General features: G+C 48.9%; 2 protein-coding genes across 2 annotated transcripts; both read right to left on the bottom strand.

Moving 5' to 3' along the window:
• On the bottom strand, window positions 1–1,978 carry LOC117842207 (NAC domain-containing protein 92). Its single transcript, XM_034722575.2, has 3 exons — window positions 1,693–1,978; window positions 1,298–1,572; window positions 1–1,078 (listed from the first exon to the last, which is right to left on the bottom strand). Exons 1-3 carry the CDS (start codon window positions 1,886–1,888, stop codon window positions 575–577), a joined length of 975 nt encoding a protein of 324 aa, XP_034578466.1. The 5' UTR covers window positions 1,889–1,978; the 3' UTR covers window positions 1–574.
• A 12,541-nt stretch (window positions 1,979–14,519) lies between these two features.
• LOC117844510 (ricin B-like lectin R40G2) lies at window positions 14,520–19,506 on the bottom strand. The gene is made up of 4 exons (XM_034725204.2): window positions 19,156–19,506; window positions 18,310–19,054; window positions 15,702–15,715; window positions 14,520–15,374 (listed from the first exon to the last, which is right to left on the bottom strand). The coding sequence occupies exons 1-4, from the start codon at window positions 19,438–19,440 to the stop codon at window positions 14,733–14,735; spliced, it is 1,686 nt and encodes a 561-aa protein (XP_034581095.1). The 5' UTR covers window positions 19,441–19,506; the 3' UTR covers window positions 14,520–14,732.
• Window positions 19,507–22,607: the final 3,101 nt, after the last annotated feature.

Genomic DNA, 22,607 nt, shown 5'->3' with positions numbered 1-22,607 from the left:
TTAAAGGTTAAATCACCACATGTCTACAATTAACTCATGGAGTGCATTTACAAGGGGGGAAACCACAACCAGTTACTCTACAGCACACATTAATTCAGATACAATTAACCAATCAACTGCATATATTTTTCCCTCATCACTCAACTAGTTACTCTGCAGCATGAAGCCAATCGGCTGCTACTATCTACACATGCATGCATCCACCAACACTACTAACAAATCAAATATTACTCCGATCCTACTAGGCTAATGATGAAGATTAGCCGGCCGGCCACCAACCTGCAGGAGGATAGGAGAGCAGGCCTTCCTCGACGACGCCGGCGAGGTCCCTTCTTCGTTCATCAGACCTCATCGGCAGCGCCTCTCAATTCCCCTAATTAATTAACACCATGCACGCATCAGCAGCTACCAGATTCGATCCATCCATCTCGCCGATCAACCCCAAACCTCAACTGTATGTTAATAAATCAACTAATCGACCAAATCGAACTACTACTAGCTAGATAACTTCTATATGGCTAGGTGGCAGCTAGCTCCAACTCCGGCGAGGCCTATCTAGCCTGGTTGATTTCAGTCAGAACTTCCACATGTTGGAGTAGTCCAGGTAGCCGCCGTCCAGTAGTAGGTCGTCCAGCTCCGGGTAAGGCCTCGACGACATGTCGGCGTCGAGCGCGGTCTCGCCGACCGACGGGCTCGGCAGCGCTGGCGCCTGCTCCGGGCACCGCTCGCGTATCGCCTGGTGCGGGTACCCGCCGGGGTTGCTCGCCGCCGGCAGGGAGAAGTAGGTTGGCTCCTGGATTGGCTGCGGCGGCTCGTTCTGCTGCTCCGCCTTGACTTGGTATCCGCCGCCGCTGCCCGTGCCCGCCGCGGCGCCGGAGCCGGAACTACCGGCGCCGGCGCCGCCCTTCAAGTCGAGGAGGTCGTCGACGGCGAACGGCGAGTCCATGAGCGGCGGCAGCTCGGCGCCAAAGATGTCCTCGAAGTCCATGGTCGGCTCCATGACGGCGGCCGCCGGCGCCATTTGGCCAGCCTTAGCCGCCAAGTCTTTGTTGAACACGCGGCAGACGGCCCATTCGTCCTGCACGCAACACGTTGAAAAGAACATGAGGCGAGAGGGGGAAGGGGGGGGGGGGGGAAAACGAGAGCTTGACATGTGAGCGCGTCGCGTGGTCCAGCCAACCGCCCGGCATGAGGCCGGCCGGCAGCTCATCGATCGTCGTCTGGATCATGACGAACGAGCCGTTCCAGTCCAATTCCATCCATCAAAAAGCATCAAAGACAAGAATTTTCTTTTTACCTTGGCGGCGCGGGGGAGGTTGGGCGGCAGCTTGCCCTCGAGGCGGTACTCGTGCATCACCCATGGCGTCTTCCCGCCGCGCGGCGCGCGCCCGGTGTAGAAGACGAGCGTCTTCCTCATCCCGACGAGGTCGCGGCCGCGGTAGATCTCCTTGTCCTTCCCGGTCGCCTTCCAGTAGCCGCTGGGGGTGGCACGGTTGGTGCGCGCCCCCGTCGGGTACTTGCGGTCCTTGTGGCAGAAGAAATACCATTCTTTCTCGCCCATCTTCGCCTTGCCTGCCGAGAGCGCCGCCGTCACTCGTCAGGTCAGTTCATCAGATCCCTTCCAAATCCAGAACTTGTACTCGATGGAGATGATGAATCGGAGAAACTCATGATGGCTTTGCTGCTGCTTACCTGGGAGATCCCACGGCTCGGTCTTGTTGAGGTCGACTTCGGTGATGACGATGCACGAGAAGCGGCGGTTGAGCGCCTTGCGCGTGAGGTAGTCGACGATGAGCTCCCCGTCGGTGGGGTGGAACCGGAACCCAGGCGGCAGCACCAGGGGAGACTCCTCCTCGCCGAGGTTCATCGTCGCCGACACATCCGACATGGCTGCGCGCGGCTTCTGCTGCTTCTCGCTTCAGCTCTAGGATCGATGAGCCGCTTGGGTGTGAATGGGAGGGAGCCGGATGGGTTTAGGAGAAGGAAAGGCCCGGCTAGGGGGTCGGATTTATAGGGCTCCAGTGCCGTGCTGGGGAAGCCAACTTGCCACACAAGCCCCCTCACTTGTTACAGCGGCCGCGTCTAGTAGTAATTACCAGGGGGGTAAATTAAATCCTTGGCTGTCCTAATGGGTAGTACTAATTGATTACTCCTAATTATGCTGCCTCCCTGCTTAATTAATCTTTTTTTTTGTTGCGAGGAGCTCTGCTTAATTAATCTAATGATAATCCTACCTTTCTCTCATTGTTAACTTTGACATTTCTCTCAACTGCGCGAGGATGGATCCTAATCCTGGCTAGTTTGAAAGTGCCTTATTCCGAATATTCTTGTCGCTCCGCCGGTACACGACGACGGCGCTTAGGACCAGTTCGGTAGAGAAAACTAGTTTTCTAAAGAGTTTTGCACTGCCCGGAATTGAATTTCCAATGGTTAGTGCAGTGCTTATCTTTTGATGCAAGAAAGTTTCAACACATCCCCGGGTAATGACTCCAAGTCTTGAACAGAAGAAAATTAAATCTCTCGCATATTCTAGTGCTGCATTCAGGTTGCTATTTTTGTGCGCTGGCGATGATTCAGCTACCCCAGATTTTTATCTTTATTTTCCCTCCGGCCGTCATCGATCAGATCAGTCGTCTGAAAGATACCAATAACAGCGAGGTTTTAACGTGTAGCTGGTTTGCGGGCAGAGGCCATATGTGGCCAAACCACAAGCCTGGAATTTTTGGTCTTGGATTTTATCGATTCTGCTCATGTCTAATCGCTCATCACGCATATGTGAGTCCAAAGTCCATATCCTTTTCTCCCCAAGCCTCCTTGTCCTATCATTGACAGTACACTGCCCCCACAAGTATCATATTGCAAATAACTGGCGATTTCTTAGTTAAATAAAGTAGACCTATCTTTCTTTCAGTTTCTAAAGATACTAATCTCTCTTCCTTTCAAAAAAAAAGAGATACTAATCTCTCACCCAAATTCACGAACAGAAATTGGGTGCCTATTTATTATGATTACAAAGCTGCCAAATTTCTCATTAAAGTAGACTTAGCTTGCTATCTTTTTTCAAAGATACTAGCTAATCTCTAATCTGTCACTAAAATTTGTGACGGAATTGGGTCTTATGTGACCAAACCACAAGCCTGGAAATTTCGATAAAGTAGAGGCTATAAGTGGCCAAACCACAAGCCCCAAAATTTTGGTTAAAGTAGAGGCCATATGTGGCCAAACCACAAGCCTAGAATATTTTTTGTTTTGGAGATTATCGTTTCTGCTCATGTCTAATCATTGATGAGGCATATGTGAGTTCAAACTCCATATCCCTTTCACCCCAAGCCTCATCATCCTATCAATTGACAGTACTGCCCTCACAAGGGGAAACATAATTAATGAGACCAGTAAAATTTTCAATGCTGACCAAATACATCCTTCTGATCAAGCTGACCCATTAGCTCAGTTGCTTGAAGATATGGACACGTTTCACCCCACCCAAATTCCCACGCGGAATCCTGGTATGCCTATTTACGCCTAAAGATTCCAAATTTGTGACGGGATTTGGATGCCTATTTTTATGATTAGAAAGCTAACCAAATTCCTTGTTAAAGTAGACATAGCTCGTTATCGGTTTATAAGCATACTAATCTCATACCCAAATTCGTGACTGAATTCGGGTGCTTAGTTATTGTCACTACAAGATGTATAACTTGCTAGCTATTGGTTTCTTAAGAAACTAAAGTCGGTACTCAAATTTGTGACAAAATTTGGGTGCTTATTATTTATTGTCATTATAAAAAGCTACCAAATTCCTTGTTAAAGTAGATGTAGCTTGCTATCGGTTACTCGTACTCAAATAAGCGACTGTATTTTTGGTGCCTATTTATAATTATTAGAAAAAAGTCCAAATTACTATCCTGAACTGTGAACAAAGTTCGAATAACCCCTTAAACTATCAAACCAATATACAATACAATACACATTTTGCCTCTAATCAAAACCGATTTTGCTTACGTGGCGGTGATTTAATGCCACGTGAGCTGATTAATGGATCCACGTCATCGGTTCTCTTCTCCTCCGTTCGCTTGCCGTGCCGTGCCGTGCCGCCCCTTGCTCCCACCGCTGGAGCCAGATTCGCTGGACCTCTCCACCTCCATAAGCGGTAATTGACTTGCTCTAAAATTTCATCAACAAAACGGAATACACGGACAATGCTTAAGTAGTAGTATAATAAATGATGCACTTAATTAATGCTTAGCCGTGAAGGTACCGAGACATGCCGAGATATATAGGAAAGAGGTGTATATATATACCACCCTAGGGTCATATATATATAGTATATATTATCATCAGGACATATGTCATGGCACTTCAATATGAATCCCAGAAGAAATAGGCTTTATATTTTATTGTGTGAGATTAGTTTATGGATCAGCCACAAACATCCAAGTGTTGTTAGTTTATAGATCAGCCACAAGCATCCAAGTTTTTTTAATTACGCAAAGACCAAATCTTGTGAGGGAAATACCATCCATGAACTTGCAAACATTCTTATCTGTTAATTCCAGATGCAGTGCGCGCTACGGAAATTGGCATCATCAGCTCTGTTATGTGACGCCGCGAAATTCTTTGCGTCACTCATGACACACCGGCATGTGGTGCACTCCTTGCCATCAGCTCCAGTCACAACCTACGCGAGATGCTTAAGGCTGGAACAGAAAATTTATGACAAGAGTTCCTTGGCAGATTAGGATGTGATGACTCATGAGTAAGCTGGCTACAGTTTGAAACAGGCAATGACCTTGAAATTTCTTCATCGGTGTGAGCTGAAACATTCGTATTTACGCCAGTAAATAAAAGAAATGGTCATATTTACATGTTGTGCTCTGATGAAATAATCAATATTGAATTTTCCAGTTCATTAGCATGCATGCAACCCAGAAATTTCATCAATGGTTAATTGACTCTAACCAAAATCATATTCTTATTTAAAATCAGTCCATGTGCTGGGGAATCTCTAGCTGCAAGATCGAAGTTCCTTCAAATACTTTTAACTGGTCTTTGTGATAACAAATCATATAACTAGCTAGAAGCTGCAGGAGAATCTGTGGATGGTGCAGTATGTATTGGTGGTGGGCCCGTGGAGAGTCCCTGTCACCGGTCACCACATTATCGGTTTCGGAAGCGCGGAGAAAGTCTTGCTTATCATTCTTGGACAGCAACACTGTACCTGCCACCGCCATTAAAAAGTGGATCAAGCATAAATTGGAACCCAAGTTTTCAAGTATAAAAATCTGCAATATGGCATTGAAAACCCCAAGGAAGATTCCGTGGAAATGTTTTACTCCAAATCCAAACCCCGGCCGGACGGACGGGCGATTTAAAAAACGCAGCGGGCTTTCTGTGGTTTGCCACGATCGTCGCAGGAGGGGATTAATTTGCTTGATCCCCAAGCGCAGGAACAGAGGGAACATATGGCGCATGGAAAAGCCTTCCTCCCTACGGGTTTCTTTGTAAGAATGCAGGATCAGGATCCATCATTCCTTTTTTTCTTGACCGAGCAGTCAGTCACACGACGATGCAGCAGAGCCAGGAACAGCAATGTTTCATGAACGTCAGTGAACAACGTTGTTGACCGGCCACACACAGAGTCCCCCCAGCCAGAAATGCTAACTAATCTTGTAGTTCTAGGAGCAGTGCTCGAGTGCTAGCCAGTGCATTTCAAAACAGTAGCATCCTGTAGATAAGAAGCTAGCTAGCCCACAGAAAAGACCCTTTTTTTTTCTTCTTTAATTTTGTCAGTTACTAAAGCTAGGGCTAAAAGCCATGGAGCTAAGAAACGGTCGCGGCCTTTCCCGTGGCCGGCGGGAGCGGCGGGGCCCTGCTGGGCTCTTTGGTGGTGGGGTGGCGGTGGCGCCGCGGCGAGGCCGGGATCCCAGGTGTGGCTGGCGCGCGCGAGATTCGTACGCACGCGGCGTCCACCGCACTCCAACGTGCCGTTTCGCGCGCTTTCTGCTGGCCTGGATGATAGCTAGCTAGGTAGCAGGATAGAAGAAGAGAATAGATCGATAGGCATAGGCTTGCCCCAAGGGCAGGGGTAGGGTGTTGCCATCGCCGTCGGTTGGGGCCGCGATTGGACGCCATCCCAGCCGTTTACCTTATTTAGAAAGTAAACATGGGCAATGCCGGGCTTGGACTGGCCATTACTCAACACATCCGTGTCAGCCATGCTAGCTAGTTTGAGGCGTGTACATTCGGCTCGCGTTTCGTTTTCCTTGTTTGAATCGACGCGGAAGACCATGGGAATGTTCCTCTCAATTTCGTGATTTCAGTGTTTGAGAATGTTGTGGTTTTGTGAGAGGAGTGTGCGCCCACTTGATAATCTTGCTTTTGTCCATTTTGAACGCGGTAACGACACTTTCATCGGTTTCCCATCAAAAGCCGAGTGGTCACAAGGTTACTAACGCTGCGCGGAGAGTAACGCCGACTTGATAAAGTTGCTTTTTTCCATTTTAAATGTTGTAACCGCCATCTTTCGCTGATTTTCTGTCATGAAACAGTAGCGCACTAAGATTTTTGGATCCATTTTCCCTTATAAGATGGGTCAACTCCTTTTTACCTATATCAAACTACGAACTTCCCGTCCTTCCTTGAAAGTTGCTCTGAAAAAATAATATGACGCCGCTCAATCTTATTGTATATAGTAATATTATATGACTTGATTTGTGATTGGGTTTTCATAAGTGAGGAGGTTTATCTTCTTTCTTTGTTGTCGTTATTTGAATCAACGTGGAAGATGAAGGCAATAACCCTGCTCATTTCTGCTTTTGCCTGAATAGTGACATGGGCCATAGTCGAGCTTTGTCTTTTGCCTTAAAAACACTCTCCTCTACCCTTTCAGTTCACAACCCCATTCGTGAGTTGGACAGCACAATCGAACTCTCTGAATGTTTTTCTCCATTTCAATGTTCGAATAATGTGGTTTGGAAGAGGAGGACTACACTGACTTGTATCTTTTGCCAATTTTTCTCTAATAAATCCTCGGACTGTAAGGTTTTCGGAGCCTTTTTTTAATCATAATAAATCGGGTCAACTCCTTTTTTAACCCATGGCGTGCTCTTCTTGGGTTGCTTAAGAAATAGAATTGGCATATTTTTAATGTTACCATATATAATCAAATTATATGAGGTGAATTGTGAGTGGGTTTTACACTCAGATCGCGTTTCATTTTTTTTGTTTGAATCAACGTGGAAGACGATAGGGATGTTGCCATCTATTTCATGATTTCAACATTGTGGTTTCTGACAGGAGAAGAATAACCCTAACTTGATGAGCTTGCTTTTATCCATTTTGAACGTTGTAACTGTACTTTCGTCGGTTTGCCTTCATTAACCGAGCGACCGCAAGGTTTTTAGGTTCAGGTTTGCATAAAACTGGGTTTAACTTTTTTTCTACCTGGAGATTCCATTTAAATGTTGTGGTTTGCAAGAGGAGTGCGACGCTAACTTGATGAGGTTGCTTTTATCCATTTTGAATGCATCTTTTGCCGGTTTTTCTTCAACAAACGGTAGGATAGTTAGATTTTCGGATACGTTTTCCCTTGTAAGATGGCTCAACTCTCTTTTACCTATACCTTATATCTTTCTTGGAGGTTGCTTTGAAAAAATAAACTGGCATCGCTTAATCTTATTGCATATAATGATGTTATATGAGTTGATAGTGATTGAGTTTACATGAATAAAACTTAAACTATCAGATTGTAAGTTCTCGGGGCCTTTTTTTTATAAACTGGGTCAAAACTCTTTTTTTACCTATAGTGAATTGTAGAAAGTCCCTGTTCTTTTAGGTTGGGTTGCTTATTGGCATATTTTCAATATTATCGTATATAATCATACTAGTACGAGGTGATTTGTGAGTGGGTTTTACACGAGCAGTAGAATCTAGAGCGAGTCGGTTTAGCTAGTGGTCCAAATGGGCTACCCACATAGGAACCGGCCACGCGAGTGGGGCCCCCGCCCGGGCTTCCATGGAAAATATAAAGGTTCCATTGGAAAATATAGAAGTGGGCCCAGCCGGGGCCGTGATGCGAGGGCGTTTTTTCGGTGACGAGCGGAGGCGCGAGCAAAAGCGGCCGCCGGCCGGCCGGGGGACGGTGCAGAGTGCTTGGAAGCCAAGGGTGAGCCTAGCCTAGCCTGCAACGGATCGATGGGGATGGAAACAAAGGTTCCAATCCAATCCACGGCACCGCCGGCACTGGCCTTGGCCGTGGTGACGCGGGCGCCGGTGCGGCCGGCGGGGCCCGGTCGCGTAGCCCCTTGCAACGGGCCCAACTAACCCTACCCTACCCTAATCTGATCCAAAAAGTCGCTGCGCACGAGTGGTTCGGTTCGTTCGCCTCGTCCCTCATCAGCTCACACCTCAGATGGAGATGCCACGGTCCAAATTAACGGGCCGCACGAGCGCCGCGAGGAAAACGACGTGTAGCCTTTGCTCCAAGAGTTCGTTTTTCCTCTGTTTTTATTGTTTTTAAGGTTCGTTCCCATCGCATCCTTGATCCTTCTGACTTTCTCTAGCTCATAAATCCCTTTTGAGCTAGTCAAAGCGATGACTGGAGCAGGACAAATAAACCAGCTTCCTGAATTCTTCATCTTGCATTGAGATGCAGTCAATGGTTTAGGTGACCTGCAAAAGCAACAAGAGCACAAGAACTGAACACCCCGTGACCAAAGTTTCAGACTTTTTCCCACAGCTGACAAAATAGTTCTATCAGACTTGTGAGCATCATATTTCTTCACACAGTACTGCTGCTACAATTCAACGCCTGCATGCGCTAGAAATTCAACAGCCTCACCAACGATCATGGAGCAAGTACCGAGACCCGAGAACCCAAATCATGCGTGCGTCTCCGCCGGCCGGCCTCGTGCTCGACCAACCACGCCGCGCCGCCGTCCGTGCCTCCTTTCATGTCACGCACGCCGTCGTGCGCCAATAATTAACACAGTTAACTTTTTGTTACTGTTCACCGTCCTTTAGTTTGTTAGGCACGGTGAAACTGCGCGGAACGACGGGTAATTTCAACTCCTAACCCATTTCTTAATCCGCACGCGCGCGGCGTGCGGTAACTTCCCGGAACCACCACGTACGTACGCATGCATCGAGCACGGCGGTGCGGCGGTCTCGCGATGCCCGGCGCGGCGCCGCCACCGGGCACCGTGCCGACCGTGGAGCCGACGCCTGTGACCGGCGGCCGGTCTGAAAATATCGGCACATGCATAAGGTGGTCTCGCTATGGATAGGCGAAGAATCAGCATCGTGCTTGGCAAAGCGATCACTGCTGAATAATTTACTACTACTATGCATCAACCTCGAGGGAGGAATTAATGAATGAATAGGTACCAATGATGGGATCAAAGAGGCAGGACGGTCGTCGGGGACTCCATCTCTTTCTTCTGGCTAACACACATGATTAGGCATGATAAGGATCCGTTTTTTCAAGAGAAAGGGAGGCATCTTCTTCCAAATTGATGATCCTGAGGCCACTAGTGTATATAATATGCAGCAGCTGGTGTCGTTTGAGCCAGTCATAGAATTCATCCATGCCATCAGGATGCATATATGGCACGCGCAGTTTGGGCTGCCTACCTCAACACGTGTCAGACAAGTCACATATGCTATTTTTTTTTCATCTTCCCCTCAACTTGATCTGCAATATAATGCTCTATCTGAATGCCATGGCAGCACGCTTGTGACGTTCCAGGACACGGCGGTATGGGTGGTAGTGTTCAATCATCAGTTGGCCGGAGCTGGACAGGGACGATCGATCAGGCAACGTCGACGGCAGGTCTAACGCATGCATGGCATATGCTTGGCACAATTTTGAGTGCACGGCCCGGCCGGGTTTATATCTGATCATATGCATCCATGCATGGAATCTAGCAATCGGTGGCAATAATGCGATCACAGACCTTTGTCGTCTGCTGGGGTTCTTTTGTTGGGTTGCCAACCCTGTCCACGAATGCTCCATCGTCTGCATGCTCAATCGCACATCCATCTGCTACTAGGTGCTACATACAGCATGATGGTGCAGGGAACGTAGCAGTAATCCAACTGGTTTGCTAGCTAGCTTAAGGTAAGAAATGGACGGTGGCGGCGGTGGTGAACAAACTTGCAAGTCATCAAAACACGCATGCTTTATATGGTTTTCGCTAGCTGATGCAGACACAATATGGGCGGTGACGATCGACCGCAACTTTCAGAGACAAGGAATTAAACGCATGCACGCATGCATGCTTATTATCTGATGGCGTGTTATTGTCAGGTGAGGGTGCGAGGACATTGCGTTGCAATTCAGCAAAGCACGCAGATTCTCGGTTTGTCAGTGTCTTGAGATTTCCTATTACTAGTATACATACAGTACTGATCACGAGCTAGCTGATCCGGGCTCTGGCATGCATCCGCTGGAATTCTGGAACCACTAGCTGGCTTGTTGCCAACACTGTACTTTAAAAATCTGGATCCTGGGGAGCATTGCAAGGGAGGAGAGGAGATATGCCGAATCGAGCGCGCGCGCGCAGTGGCGTCGGAATCCATCCTTCTAGCGTTGGCCGCATGCCAAGATTTCGTGTCGCCCGGCACACATGCATGTTCGCTTGCCGGCCGAGGAGGACTAGGAGCCTCGATCGATCGGCCGATGGAGCTTGCGAGTTGCTGACGAGCCTATAGCTGCTGGCCGGCTGCTCTGCTACTAGATAGTGTAGTGGTGGCAGCACTTGCACGCCAAAATTAAACACTGCAACACGCACACAACACCATGGATATATGTCGTCGTCATGTCCATCAGTCCATCCCATTCCCAGCAACATCGGCTAGCTGCTAAAGTGCTGACGATGATCCACATTTGTAAATGTGCAAATTGCATGCTTCGCCACCACGCTGACGCAACGACTCGATCGACCATTCGCAACCAGAGAAGCCAGAGCGCGCCATGACGCACGCCTTGCACACATCTTGCTAGGCTGCGGGCTAGCTGCAGCTGGCTAGGCCATCGGCGTGTACTTGTTCTTCTGTACATGCATGCAACAGCTCTTGCGTTGCCGACTTGGCGTCAGGTCAGATGATTAATCCTAACAAGTAATTAACAATGCAAAGGCCTCTGTTAAAAAATGCTCCTCCACAGAGTCAGAGATGTATATATGCTCGTACACAAGCAACCACCGTCGCTTCTCATTTATTTACTGGAGCCTTATTAACAGCGCAGCTCGTCGTAGTAATCTAAATCATCATCAGAGACAATGCAAACAAATGAATTTTTCGTGGATTGGATCGGAGGAGATGTATCAGATCCCAGCATGCATGCATGACATGTCCAGTGCAACTGTGCAAGCAAGACTAACACTGCACGCTTGATGACAGTTTCTCGAGCAAGGGAAACTTGCTGGTCTCTCCATAGCCAAAGTCCAAAGGATGAAGCACAGCAAAATGCTTTAGTTTATGCTGCTAGCTGTAGCATGTCGTGCATGTAGCCAGGTCTACGAGTCCAAAGTCTACGAAAATGTCCAAATCAAAGTATCACTGCGCAGCAGTACACAAGGATCTTGTGCCTAGAAACATCAAAAGGGATATAACTGTGCGCAAGTACATTTTGTTTAGGAAAAAGCTATGTTCCCTTGAAGAAATGATTGGGGAACATGTGGACTATCTGGCCACCACATCCGGCCAGAAAAGAGGAGTATAATACTCCAAAGCTACAGTGAGTACATTTTTTTTTGCAAACATTGTCCATATGTTTTTCGCTGTACATGTGGCGATGTGCTGTTGGTTTTGCCACGACCTTTTTTCTTTCTTTCTGTCCCCACCGTCGTAAGGTCAACGTTTTGTACTGGTAGGTTGGCTGTACGACCGGGGAGTATGTAGTTTCTCATAATCCACAACTGTTGCCCATAATCTTAGATAATTTCAATGCATGTAACTTACGCCATTTACGTGGCAGTTTGGCATTGACATGACATTATTTCTCCCCGAAATGTCATTGCTGCGCGCTGCCACGGAACGGAACGTATACGCCCTACACCAGTTGGTAGTAGCATGGTTTAATCGGAACAAAAATAATGTCACTGTAAATGCTATCAAGTTGCAATGCATAGGGCAGTTTAAGGTTATAATTAATAAAATATAATAACTTCACTGAGAATGGATGGATGGCAAAGGTCAATAAACAAGCTGGTCATCGGTACACTGGTGTCACCTCGATGATTAGATTGTTCATGAGTTGTGTATAAATTATCTTTAGGGTGGATGATGGATTTTCTCCTTGACTTTGGTGTCATAAGTAGTAGTGCACTTATTTTAGACATGACATGCCGGTGAGATATACTAGTGCTGGGCTAGGGTAGTTGGTGGCCGGCCTATTTCCATGCAGGCCACTGTGGCAGCACAAGTATTTGAACAACAACGGTTTGGACAAATGTGTGCAGTATGGTTTTTGTGTTTAAAAAATAAAGGTGATGGAATGGAACTACCTAGCTAGCAGCCTAGCACCGGACCGACCAATTTTGACGCAGTTAGAGCATCTCCAGCAGTCTCCTTTTTCCCAATTCAACTATCGTATTAGGAGTGTTCGTAAAAAAATAGTGCTCCAGTTATCTCCCTTTACTTTTCCTCTTTCCCAATCATTATTAAGACACCTTAATAATTCACCCCAACTCTCCCAGGGAGTTGTGACTCTTCCAATACGATATTTGGATTGCGATGAGATTATTGGGAGACTGCAAAATTAATTCTCCCAATAACAATGAAATAGATGTTGGGATATCCCTATTAGCTAGTTATTAGAAAATATTTATTGGAAGACTGCAAGAGATGCTCTTACATCAGATAGCCTGCAAGTTAGAAAAGAAAGATGTGCGATGAAAGGCCAATATAATTACTGTACAGATCGAAAGAAGAAGAAGGCGGAGGCTACCAAGCAATTTGCAAAAGCAAGACGATGACAGGCTAGTGAGCATAGAGTCATCAAGGTAAATGTAACATTATTTGACCTAGGTAGCTAGTACTAGGCAATAGCAAGCATGTCCGTGTCAATGCTCGTGCGCCCTGGAAAGCGGTAAAGCTAGCGACGGCCCATGAATCCGTGGATTCTGCCTCTGACCATCTCCATCAGGTTTGGGAGTACGTGTGTTGCAGACTCACAGGTTGCTCCGGTTTTCCAGCCTCTGACCCTGCCCTGCCCTGGGACGCCGATCAGCTGACACCAGAATTCTTGGTTGGAATGGAATAGAACACCGCGCCGTGCCATGCTTTGACTCGTGGACGGTGGTGGAACGGAAGGCGCCGCACTCAAATCGCCGGCAGGCGTGCTGCTGCCGGTGCGCGCAGGCAACGCCACCTGGTACCGCACCGACATGCGACATGATACCCTGCCCAACCAAATAGGGAAGGACCGAGACGGAAAGATATCGGCCCATCAACTGGTACCGCACCAACATGCGACATGATACCATATATGCTGCACCCCGTTTCTTTGGGTGGGCTGCAATCTTAACTAAAATATCGGCCCATCAATGTGAATAAACATCACAATTCACAAAATTCCCCATTCTCATGCTCTCGTCTGTTTTTTTTTATAGTAGCACAAAAAAGCTCCTACGTAGCTGGCTGGATAAGCAATATGGCTTTAAAGCCCATTAGGTCTAACTAATAGACCCAACTTATAGATAAGTAAATTCAATATTTTAGAAGAATACATTCAATATTTTTTGAGAAATAGATCAACATTTAGAAATACTACATCCAACATTTTTGGAAAAATGTATACCATTTTTAACATTTTTCACAATCCATTTCAATATTTTGAAAAAATAGATTCAAGATTTATCGATAATTGCATCAACATTTGAGAGGAATGCATTCAACATTTTTTCGAACAAACATCAACATTTCCATATCTCGGTCGTTTTCTTCTCCGGCGACGGGTAGCAGCAATGCGGGAGGCAGCGGAGCACGGGACCACGCGTAGCACAGGAGGCGACGAAGCGTGCAGGAGCCGCAGCGGCGGCATACAAGAGGAGGCGGAGCTAGGGGCCGTGGGCGTTGGAGCTCGGGGTCGCGGTCGCCTGCTGGCAGCGCGCGAGAGGCAGCAAGGCTCGGGGCTGCAGGAGGCAGCGGTGTGACGGGAGGTGCAGGACGTCAGGATCCCGAGTGGGCATGGCAGGTAGCGATGGCGGCGGCTTAAGCAGGGAAGAAGGTAGGGTAGGGTTAGGAATCGTGGTTACATCCAACGGACAAGGTAATTGAAGCTATATAACTAACGGGCTACTGGAAGCCATACAGGATTGGCGGAAAAAAACGGACAGAACCAGTTTAGCACAAATTCTGGCCCAGCCCAAAAAAGAAGGAGAAGGGACAGACGGGCCGAGCCAAAACTTGGGGCAATATCGTTCGTTCTGGCCCGCCCGTTCATTTTTTTGGTTGGATCGGTGTTTCAACAGCCCATCGGTATTAATCACCATACATATACGTATTTCACGGCCGAATACACTGAAGATACTTTATGGTATCGCAACTGGTTATTACATACAGTAGGTACAGATGCAACGCATACATGACCATAAGTAAGCGCTTGATCCTGCTTTTGTCTAGTGCCGAGGCTAGACAATTATTCCATATATCATTTCAAGATCTCCATGCTCCTGCTCCTGCAGGCGTAGTAGCGTGCGTAGGGATGAGGCAGCTGATGGATCAGTTGTTCAGTAGTATGGCTGGATCTTCCAGCGCTGGTTGTCTCCCTCGCACCACTTCCAGAGCACGATCTCGGTGCCGTCGCGGACGCCGCCGTGCCACTTGTCGCCGTGGAGCGCGTCGAAGTTGAGGTAGATGTTGTTCACCATGCGCACGCAGCGGAAGCCGTTGCCGACGTCGCGGCTCTCCGTCCACAGCACCGACTCGTCCAGGAAGTCCGGGTTGTAGGGCACCAGGCGCACCGGGTGGGACTGCCCCAGGGAGTGCTTGATGGCCTCCCCGGTGGCCTTGTTCACCAGCGCGAACGCCGGGTACCCCTCCTCGTCCTTGACGCTCGTGCTCCACCGCATGTCCTTGATCCAGTGCTGGTACTCGTCCTTGGGGTTCGCCGGCGCCAGCACCACCTTGCCGTTGCGGACCGTCATCGCGTAGTTGGGGTCGGCGCGGCAGTACACCTTCACCGTCGGCTGCGGCGGCAGAGGGCGCCCGCAACCCTTGCCCTCGATGTTCACCTGCGACATCCCGTACGGCACCGGCGGAGCGTACCCCGGCGTCGCGATGCCGCCGTAACCGCCGCCGTAACGCTCACGACCACCGTAAAAGTCCATCTCTCTTTTCTCTTTGGTGTGCCTGGTTCTTTTCTTAAGCAGCTAGCAGCAAGCACTTGTGTTGTGGTTCTTGTTTGTGATTGATTTATAGGGCAACGGACGGGGGATTTATAGGGCTCTCGCGTCGCGGCGCTGCATTGTGGGTGCGTGGCGTTAGCATCACGCTGCGCGGTGTAGCAGGTGATCGATGGCGATCTGCATCTATCGAGCGACGGGGGCGTGCATGGGCAGGAAGGATGATGCCATGCGACACTAGCAGCCCAGCTTTGCGTGATTCCGTTTCTAGTCGTTTTGAGAAGAATCGTTGCTCTGCGGCCATTATTGACGGCGAGGATACAAAGTTGTGGAGGGGCACGCGTTGTGCTTAACCGCAAGCTGGAGGCCTGGAATTAAACGTAATAATGCTCAAAGAATAAAAAAACTAATGGGATCCAATTAAGCAGCGAATTCGAATATTTTTCGTTGATGATTATCTCGAATCGTTATCGACGTATTCCTTCTGGTTTACGTGCCTTCTAGATGCTGCGCGTTACTGTTATCTGCACTCTGCGTACATTTGCAGTTGTTTTGCATCAGGGATACTGGCCCAGTTTTCTCCTTTGGAAACAAGAAGGCCCATTCCGTTTCCTCGGCCCTCCCAGTTTCAACTTTTTTTTCTTAGAAAAATGCTTCACCGGGAAGCACATGGATTTCTTTTCCTTTTTTTTTCAACACGTAATATACGCAAACGTTCAAGTAGATGCATAATATATTTTTCCACAGTTATTGAAAACATATTATTTTCTTTATAGTTCCTGGACATTTTTCTGAAATATTCTTGTAAAAGAAATGAGCTAGTACTTTTATTTGAAATTCAGATTCGACATAGCAGGAGTGATATTTGTGAAGAACAGGTCACCAAAGCAGCAGCAGGGCTATGGATCGGAGAAAATAATACAGAGATGGTAATGATAAAAAAAAAATCAGAATGCGCAGATTATAACATAGATTCTTGAATTGGTAGAGTAGGCAAAGTAGGACTACAAACTTAAGCGCGCACAGAGCATGAGGAAGAACTGCACAACGAACACTGCAGTACATTTTTTTTCCTCGTCTCTTCACCGCAGCAAAAACAATGTGCTTCTCTGATCGCAGCATTTATTGATCCTTTCCTGCTTTAACATGTTGAGTTTCGATTCCAAGTCGGTTTGGTTGGGCCCGCTTTAGGCCAGATAAACCGAGATTTTGCTTGTTTCAGAAGGCCAATCTTTCAGGGGCTGGACCTGGATGTAATGGGCCTGCTGCGGCAGATACTTGGGCTGGCAGCCGAGCGAGCAGGCCCAGCTCGTCCAGTTCTCTCCAGGTACAGATGTACATGCAGCCTGTAGCCCGACAGCCCAGCACGAAGCTCATTTTTGGCCCATCCTAAGCCCAGCCCGGCCCGATGCTTCGTTCCAGGCGTGGGCTGCCACCTAGGCCCGATGGGCGGCACAGCCCGGCATGAAATCGAACAGCCGGCCCGTCAAGCCGGCCCAACTCTGTAGCCCACCAATGATCGGGAGCGCCCGGCATATATATGCCCCCGCCGGCCTCGGCCTCCCCTTCGCAACTGCAAACCCTACCCCTCCACCAGCCGCCTCCTCGCCTCGCCTCCTCCGCTCCTCGCCTCCTCCACTCGCGGCCATCGCCTCCTCCTCCAGTCCTCCCCCATTCCCCTGTCCCGCACCGGCGCACCCGCAGACCGCAGTCCCATCGAGGTGCCGACGGCTGACGGCAACATGGCGTCCCGCCCTGCTCCGACACCTCCTCGTCTCGAGCCCTCGACCTCAAATCCTCCGATCCGGCGCCTCCACGCCTCGAATTGGCAGATCCGACACCTCGAGCGCTCAAATTGGCCGCTCCCCAGCTCCCTGCACGTGATGAATATGTGTGAATGTGAATGTGAATGTGAATATGGGATGAACTGATGAATGTGATGAATTTCTATGTGTTCAAATGAAAGTGTTAGATTATGAATCAGACGTTCATTCGGTGAAGTCTTTTTCTTAACGGGCTGTAGGCCGGCACGACACGTAAAAAATACCGGGCTATTCGGGTCGACCCGGCACGAAAAAGGCACTACGGGCCTGTGTCTAGGCCGTGACTGAGGCTCGTGGGCTGGCCCGGCCTGGCACGATGGGGTTGTCGTGACGGGCCAGGCCCAGCACGAAAATGAACGGGCCATGCTTGGCCCGTGCCGGACCGCCGGGAGGCCCGAATGTACATCTATATCTCCAGGAAAGCTGCAGTTCCACCGTGACTGACATTTGTCCGGCACAGTTTGATTTATTTTAATGTTTAAGAGCAGCGCGATCATCAATTTATATAATATTTGTAACTTCGAATTTCTTTCTTCTTAAATGAATCAGCAGTGCTCCTGCTTAGTTTTTTTTAAAAAGATTGCTTTGCACAGGCGTCGGTTTGCAGCGCTCTGTTATTAAAAAGAAAGTTTTCCGCGAACAACCTGGGGGTTTCACGTGGACCATGGAACAGAGTTGGTCCCCAGCGCAAAGATAGGTGAAACGGAATGCAGATGCATATTCATTCAGTAGAACAAAGGAGACGAGATGATACAGAGTTGTGGCGCCGGAAATCGAAAGAAAGCCAGAAGGATCGCACCACAATGCAGGATCAGATCGAGGCTACTCCTCCACAATACAGGTCACTCCTCACATGGTGAGGCACTAAGGCCAGGCTCACAGAAGGGACAGGACACTAGTCACACTGTGACCGACAGTCTGACGCAAATACAACTCCGAAATCCGCGATTACAACATAACACACGGTTTATTCAATCGCTGCAGTAATCGGTTATTATTAGGTAGCAGCTCCTTGGTTCCAGTCCATCAGGTTCCGCCGTCTCCATCGATCTCTGCGAACGCAAGCAACCATTGATTGGAAAACATGAGATTTTCAAAGGATGTAAGGCAGGGCATCAATGGCATGGATGTACACTTACACCAGGGGAGGATCTTCCAGCGCTGGTTGTCGCCCTTGGCCCACTCCCAGAGCACGATCTCGGTGCCGTCGTGGACGCCGCCGTGGGCCTTGTCGCCGTGGAAGGCGTCGAAGTTGAGGTAGATGTTGTTCACCATGCGGACGCAGCGGAAGCCGTCGCCGACGTCGCGGCTCTCGGTCCAGAGCACCGACTCGTCCTGGTAGTCCGGGTTGTAGGGGACCAGCTTGACGGAGTGGCCCTGCCCCGTGGAGTGCTTGATGGCCTCGCCGGTGACCTTGTTGACGAGGGCGAAGGCCGGGTAGCCCTCCTCGTCCCTGATCCGGGTGCTGTGCCTCATGTCCTTGATCCAGTGCTGGTACTCGTCCCTGGGGTTGGAGGGCGCCAGGCACACCGTGCCGTTGCGCGCCGTCAGGCTGTAGTCCTCGCCGGCCTTGCAGAAGACGCGGACGGTGTGCACGGGGACGCCGCCGATGGAGGCGTTCCCGGGCCCGGCGGCGGGGGAGTGCGCCTCGGGGCCCCATGGCAGGATCTTCCAGCTCTGGTTCTCGCCCTTGCACCAATCCCAGAGCACGACGGTGGTGCCGTCGTGGACGCCGCCGTGGTCCTTGTCGCCGTGGAAGGCGTCGAAGTTGAGGCGGGTGTTGTTGACCATGCGGATGCAGCGGAAGCCCTTGCCGATGTCCTTGCTCTCCGTCCACAGCACCGACGCGTCCTCCTCGGCAGGGTTGAAGGGCACCAGCTTCACCTGCATACAGCATATGGATCGATCGGATTGCAATCAGAATCGATCTCCATCTCCTTGCTGATGGTAGATGAACATGTACAGACAGACAAGTAAATACTTACCGGGTGGGATTGGCCGAGCGAGTGCTTGATGGCGAGGCCGGTGGCCTTGTTGACGAGGGCGAAGGCCGGCATGCCTTCCTCGTCCTTGACCCTGGTGCTGAAGCGCATGTCCTTGTACCAGTGCTGGTGGTCATCCTTGGGGTTGGCGGGGGCGAGCACGACGGCGCCGTCGCGGACGGCGAGGCAGTAATTCTCGTTGGCGCGGCAGAAGATCTTGAACACCTGGTTGGGGCCCGACGCCGCGGGAGCCGGCTGGTTGTGGTGGTGGTGCCCGAACCACGACATCTTCGGTTGGCAGGTGTGGAGTGTGAGCTGTGGTGAATTGTGATGAGGTGCGAGGAGAGGCGCTGCCCCGCCGCCGCGTTTTATAGCGCAGGCCAGCGGCCAAGTCCCTAACGGCTGCCCTGGACTCACTGGATGACCAGGAAATGAGTCATCGGCAGTAAAACACTGTACTACCTGTAATTGGCAGCTAGCGTTAAAAAGTAAAAACTGCCGGCTCTCTCGCTGGCAAGTGGGGCCCGACTGATTCTCCGCGTTGGATCCCTCGTGATAAGCGTGTTTACAGTCCCTGATTACCATGATTTGGTGAAGAAACTTTTGTCATGTTTTGCATTCTAGCCGTTTGAAATCTGGGAGTTTGTACTGGCAGATTTTTGGTTCGATGAACCTAACCTTACTACCCTTCCTGAAGGTGTCATGCAGTGCAGCGAAGGCCTGGCTGGATGGTCATCAATCTAATGTGAAGGATTACTGGAGCACAGCTACTGCAACAAAATTTCGTTTTGTTTTGTTTGCATTAGCTGTATGCAAAGGAGGGATGGCCATGCCATGCCAGGATATCCATTGTGAAAGGAACAGTGAATCACACGCTTCAAGGTTGTGCCAGTAGTACCCTACACTTGGCTGCATTTTAGCAATCCTAGCTATGCAGATGGCGTGGCCTGCCTCTGATGTGAGTATGTGACAGGTTCGTGGAGCACAGTTCATTGCACTGTCAGCATTCCCTTCAGTTCTTAGATTGACGTCGTCAGTACTCCATCTACTCAGATTCTAACTAAAGCATTTCCCCGGGTTTGCACCGAAAATTCAGAAGTTTTGTGCTCGCTCAACTACAGCGTCCGGGCTCTTTTTTCAGAGAACCAGAGACCATGCTGTTCGGTGCCGCATGGCATAGAATTTTCTTTAGTCGACGCGAATGACAATATGCGGCTTTCCTTCCAAAAAAAATGCATCTTTTCAATATAGGGAAATTTGATTCTTGTCTTTGCAAAATTCTTGGATTGAAACTAGAAAAATGCTGTAACGAAGATGTGCACCCACCAGTGGCCACAGATAGACGCGTGAACCCGACGCTGTATGATTCCCCGCAAAAACAACGGTGGCTGGGATTCCTGCCGGTGCGGTGCACTGCACCCCAGTTGTGCTGGGTTTTTGTAACCTTCCTCTCTTTCTGTTACACTAGAAACAGAAACGGACTACTTTACTCCGATCATGGATGACACTTGCTTGTGCACCTTTATCTCTGTATGCTGTGTCGATCTACGTGCCAGGCTTATCGTAGATAATGATACGGCGACGTTGGAAGCACAGTGCTTAGCGGTAATTTGCCACGGTTAAAAGGACAAGGAACCAGCTTAGAACTCAGCAAGCGAAATTGAAAAGCCGTCACCATTCCCTAGTTCGATTCCGATGAGCACATCTCTCCCATTCCCTGGCTCTTACCTGATAAGAATCTTCCAGCCAGTCAGCTTGCCTGCACGAGTGTCACTATCTGTGAAATGGATCAGAATGTTCAAAATTTCGACACCATTCGCATCGTTTTGCTGAACAGAAAAGTGAGCATTGCTTTGTAGTACTAGCCTTGCTCTGTGCCAACTCTGAACCATTTTCCGGATGAAGTTTGAGCCATTTCGACCTCAAGTTTGAACTCTCAACTACCGCGTCCAACAAAAACAGGTGAAGGATTCCGAACATCTGGAGCGTTGCGCGGAGCAACCGAGCAACGGCTGGTCCGCCGCGTGAAACCTGGTGGCTGGGCGCGTCGTCAGCGGAGTCCAGTAACGTTGGTTGGTGCAGGCAGTTTCCTACTTTCATGATGAGAGAGTGAACCGCTCCAGCTCGCTCTGCCATTGCTGCGACCAGTTACCGCCAGTACTTTTACCAGTGGGAGTAGGTGAAATTTGTCCTGTAAGCTGCAAATGAGGCCTGAATGACTTCATTCAGTAACATCACTAGTCACTGACTCACTGCTCGTGCTATGTGTCCTGTAATCCAGTGAGCGTTGGGAAAGGTACGACGCGTTGTGATGGTAAACCTTGTTGTCCTGGTGCGGTTAGGTGGGGTTTTTGGTATGTAATCCCAAATTCCCATGGGCACCACACCAACAACTCTCTTCAAGAACTTGCTCTAGTATGTTTGCAAAGCTTGGCAGGTTTTATCTGGACGGTGGCATGCACATCAGGTAGGTTTGCAGTTTGCTTCGCTAGACAAAGGCCTGGATTGCCAAATGCGTTCTCCCTGTCCAAAACTCGAAATCCCGATCAAAGACGTGTGTGTGTCCATCTCGAAGCAGAAAAGGTGTCGATGTGGATCACCAACTCATGATACCTTTAGCAAAGGAGGTTAGCAGCTCCTGATGTCATCATAGTAGCCGTGCATCAATTATTTCATCATAGTACTCCATTGTAGGTAAAAAGTGCACAAGCTCGCTATCTCTGTGTGGTTCACAACGGATGGGATTATTACAGTGCCTTGGCTCTCTGAGCTGATTATACATGGAACCCAAACTACTCCAAACCCACGGAAACGTGTGAAATTTTGAAACCTGCCTTGTGGAGAGTAACGGCTGATTGATTTGCGTGAAATCTGGGCGCGTCACCAGCCGAGCACACCAACGTTCTGTGGATCGCAGTTACTACCTTTCACAATCTGGGGGTGCAGTGTGACATCGGATGTTCAGATGCTAATTAGGAGGACTAAACATGAGCTAAATAAAATTAATTGCAGAACCCTGTGCTAATTCGCGAGACGAATCTATTAAGTTTAATTAATCCATCATTAGCAAAATGGTTACTGTAGCACCACATTGTCAAATCATGAACTAATTAGGCTTAATAGATTCGTCTCGCGAATTAGTCTCCATCTGTGCAATAGTTTTATAATTAATCTATGTTTAATACTCCTAATTAGCATCCAAACATCTGATGTAACATGTGCTAAACTTTAGCGGGGAGTATCCAAACGGGACCTCAGCGGTTGTTCACGGAGGTGTTTGGTTACACGAACTAAAGTTTAGGCCCTGTCACATCGGATGTTTGGATGCTAATTAGGAGTATTAAACATAGACTAATTACAAAACCAATTGCACGGATGGAGACTAATTCGCGAGACGAATCTATTAAGCCTAATTAATTCATGATCGTGCAATCATTAGCACAATCATGATTCAC

The sequence above is a fragment of the Setaria viridis genome, chromosome 2 (genome assembly GCF_005286985.2).
Source record: "Setaria viridis chromosome 2, Setaria_viridis_v4.0, whole genome shotgun sequence".
Lineage (NCBI taxonomy): Eukaryota > Viridiplantae > Streptophyta > Magnoliopsida > Poales > Poaceae > Setaria > Setaria viridis.
This window is presented reverse-complemented; position numbering and strand designations above follow the sequence as displayed.

Coding starts and splice junctions, on each gene's coding strand:
- LOC117842207 (XM_034722575.2), bottom strand. CDS start 1,888: ATGTCGGATGTGTCGGCGACGATGAACCTCGGCGAGGAGGAGTCTCCC. Junction 1,573..1,692: donor CGAGCCGTGGGATCTCCCAG/GTAAGCAGCAGC, acceptor CGCTCTCGGCAG/GCAAGGCGAAGATGGGCGAG. Junction 1,079..1,297: donor ACCTCCCCCGCGCCGCCAAG/GTAAAAAGAAAA, acceptor TGTTGCGTGCAG/GACGAATGGGCCGTCTGCCG.
- LOC117844510 (XM_034725204.2), bottom strand. CDS start 19,440: ATGTCGTGGTTCGGGCACCACCACCACAACCAGCCGGCTCCCGCGGCG. Junction 19,055..19,155: donor CGCTCGGCCAATCCCACCCG/GTAAGTATTTAC, acceptor TGCTGTATGCAG/GTGAAGCTGGTGCCCTTCAA.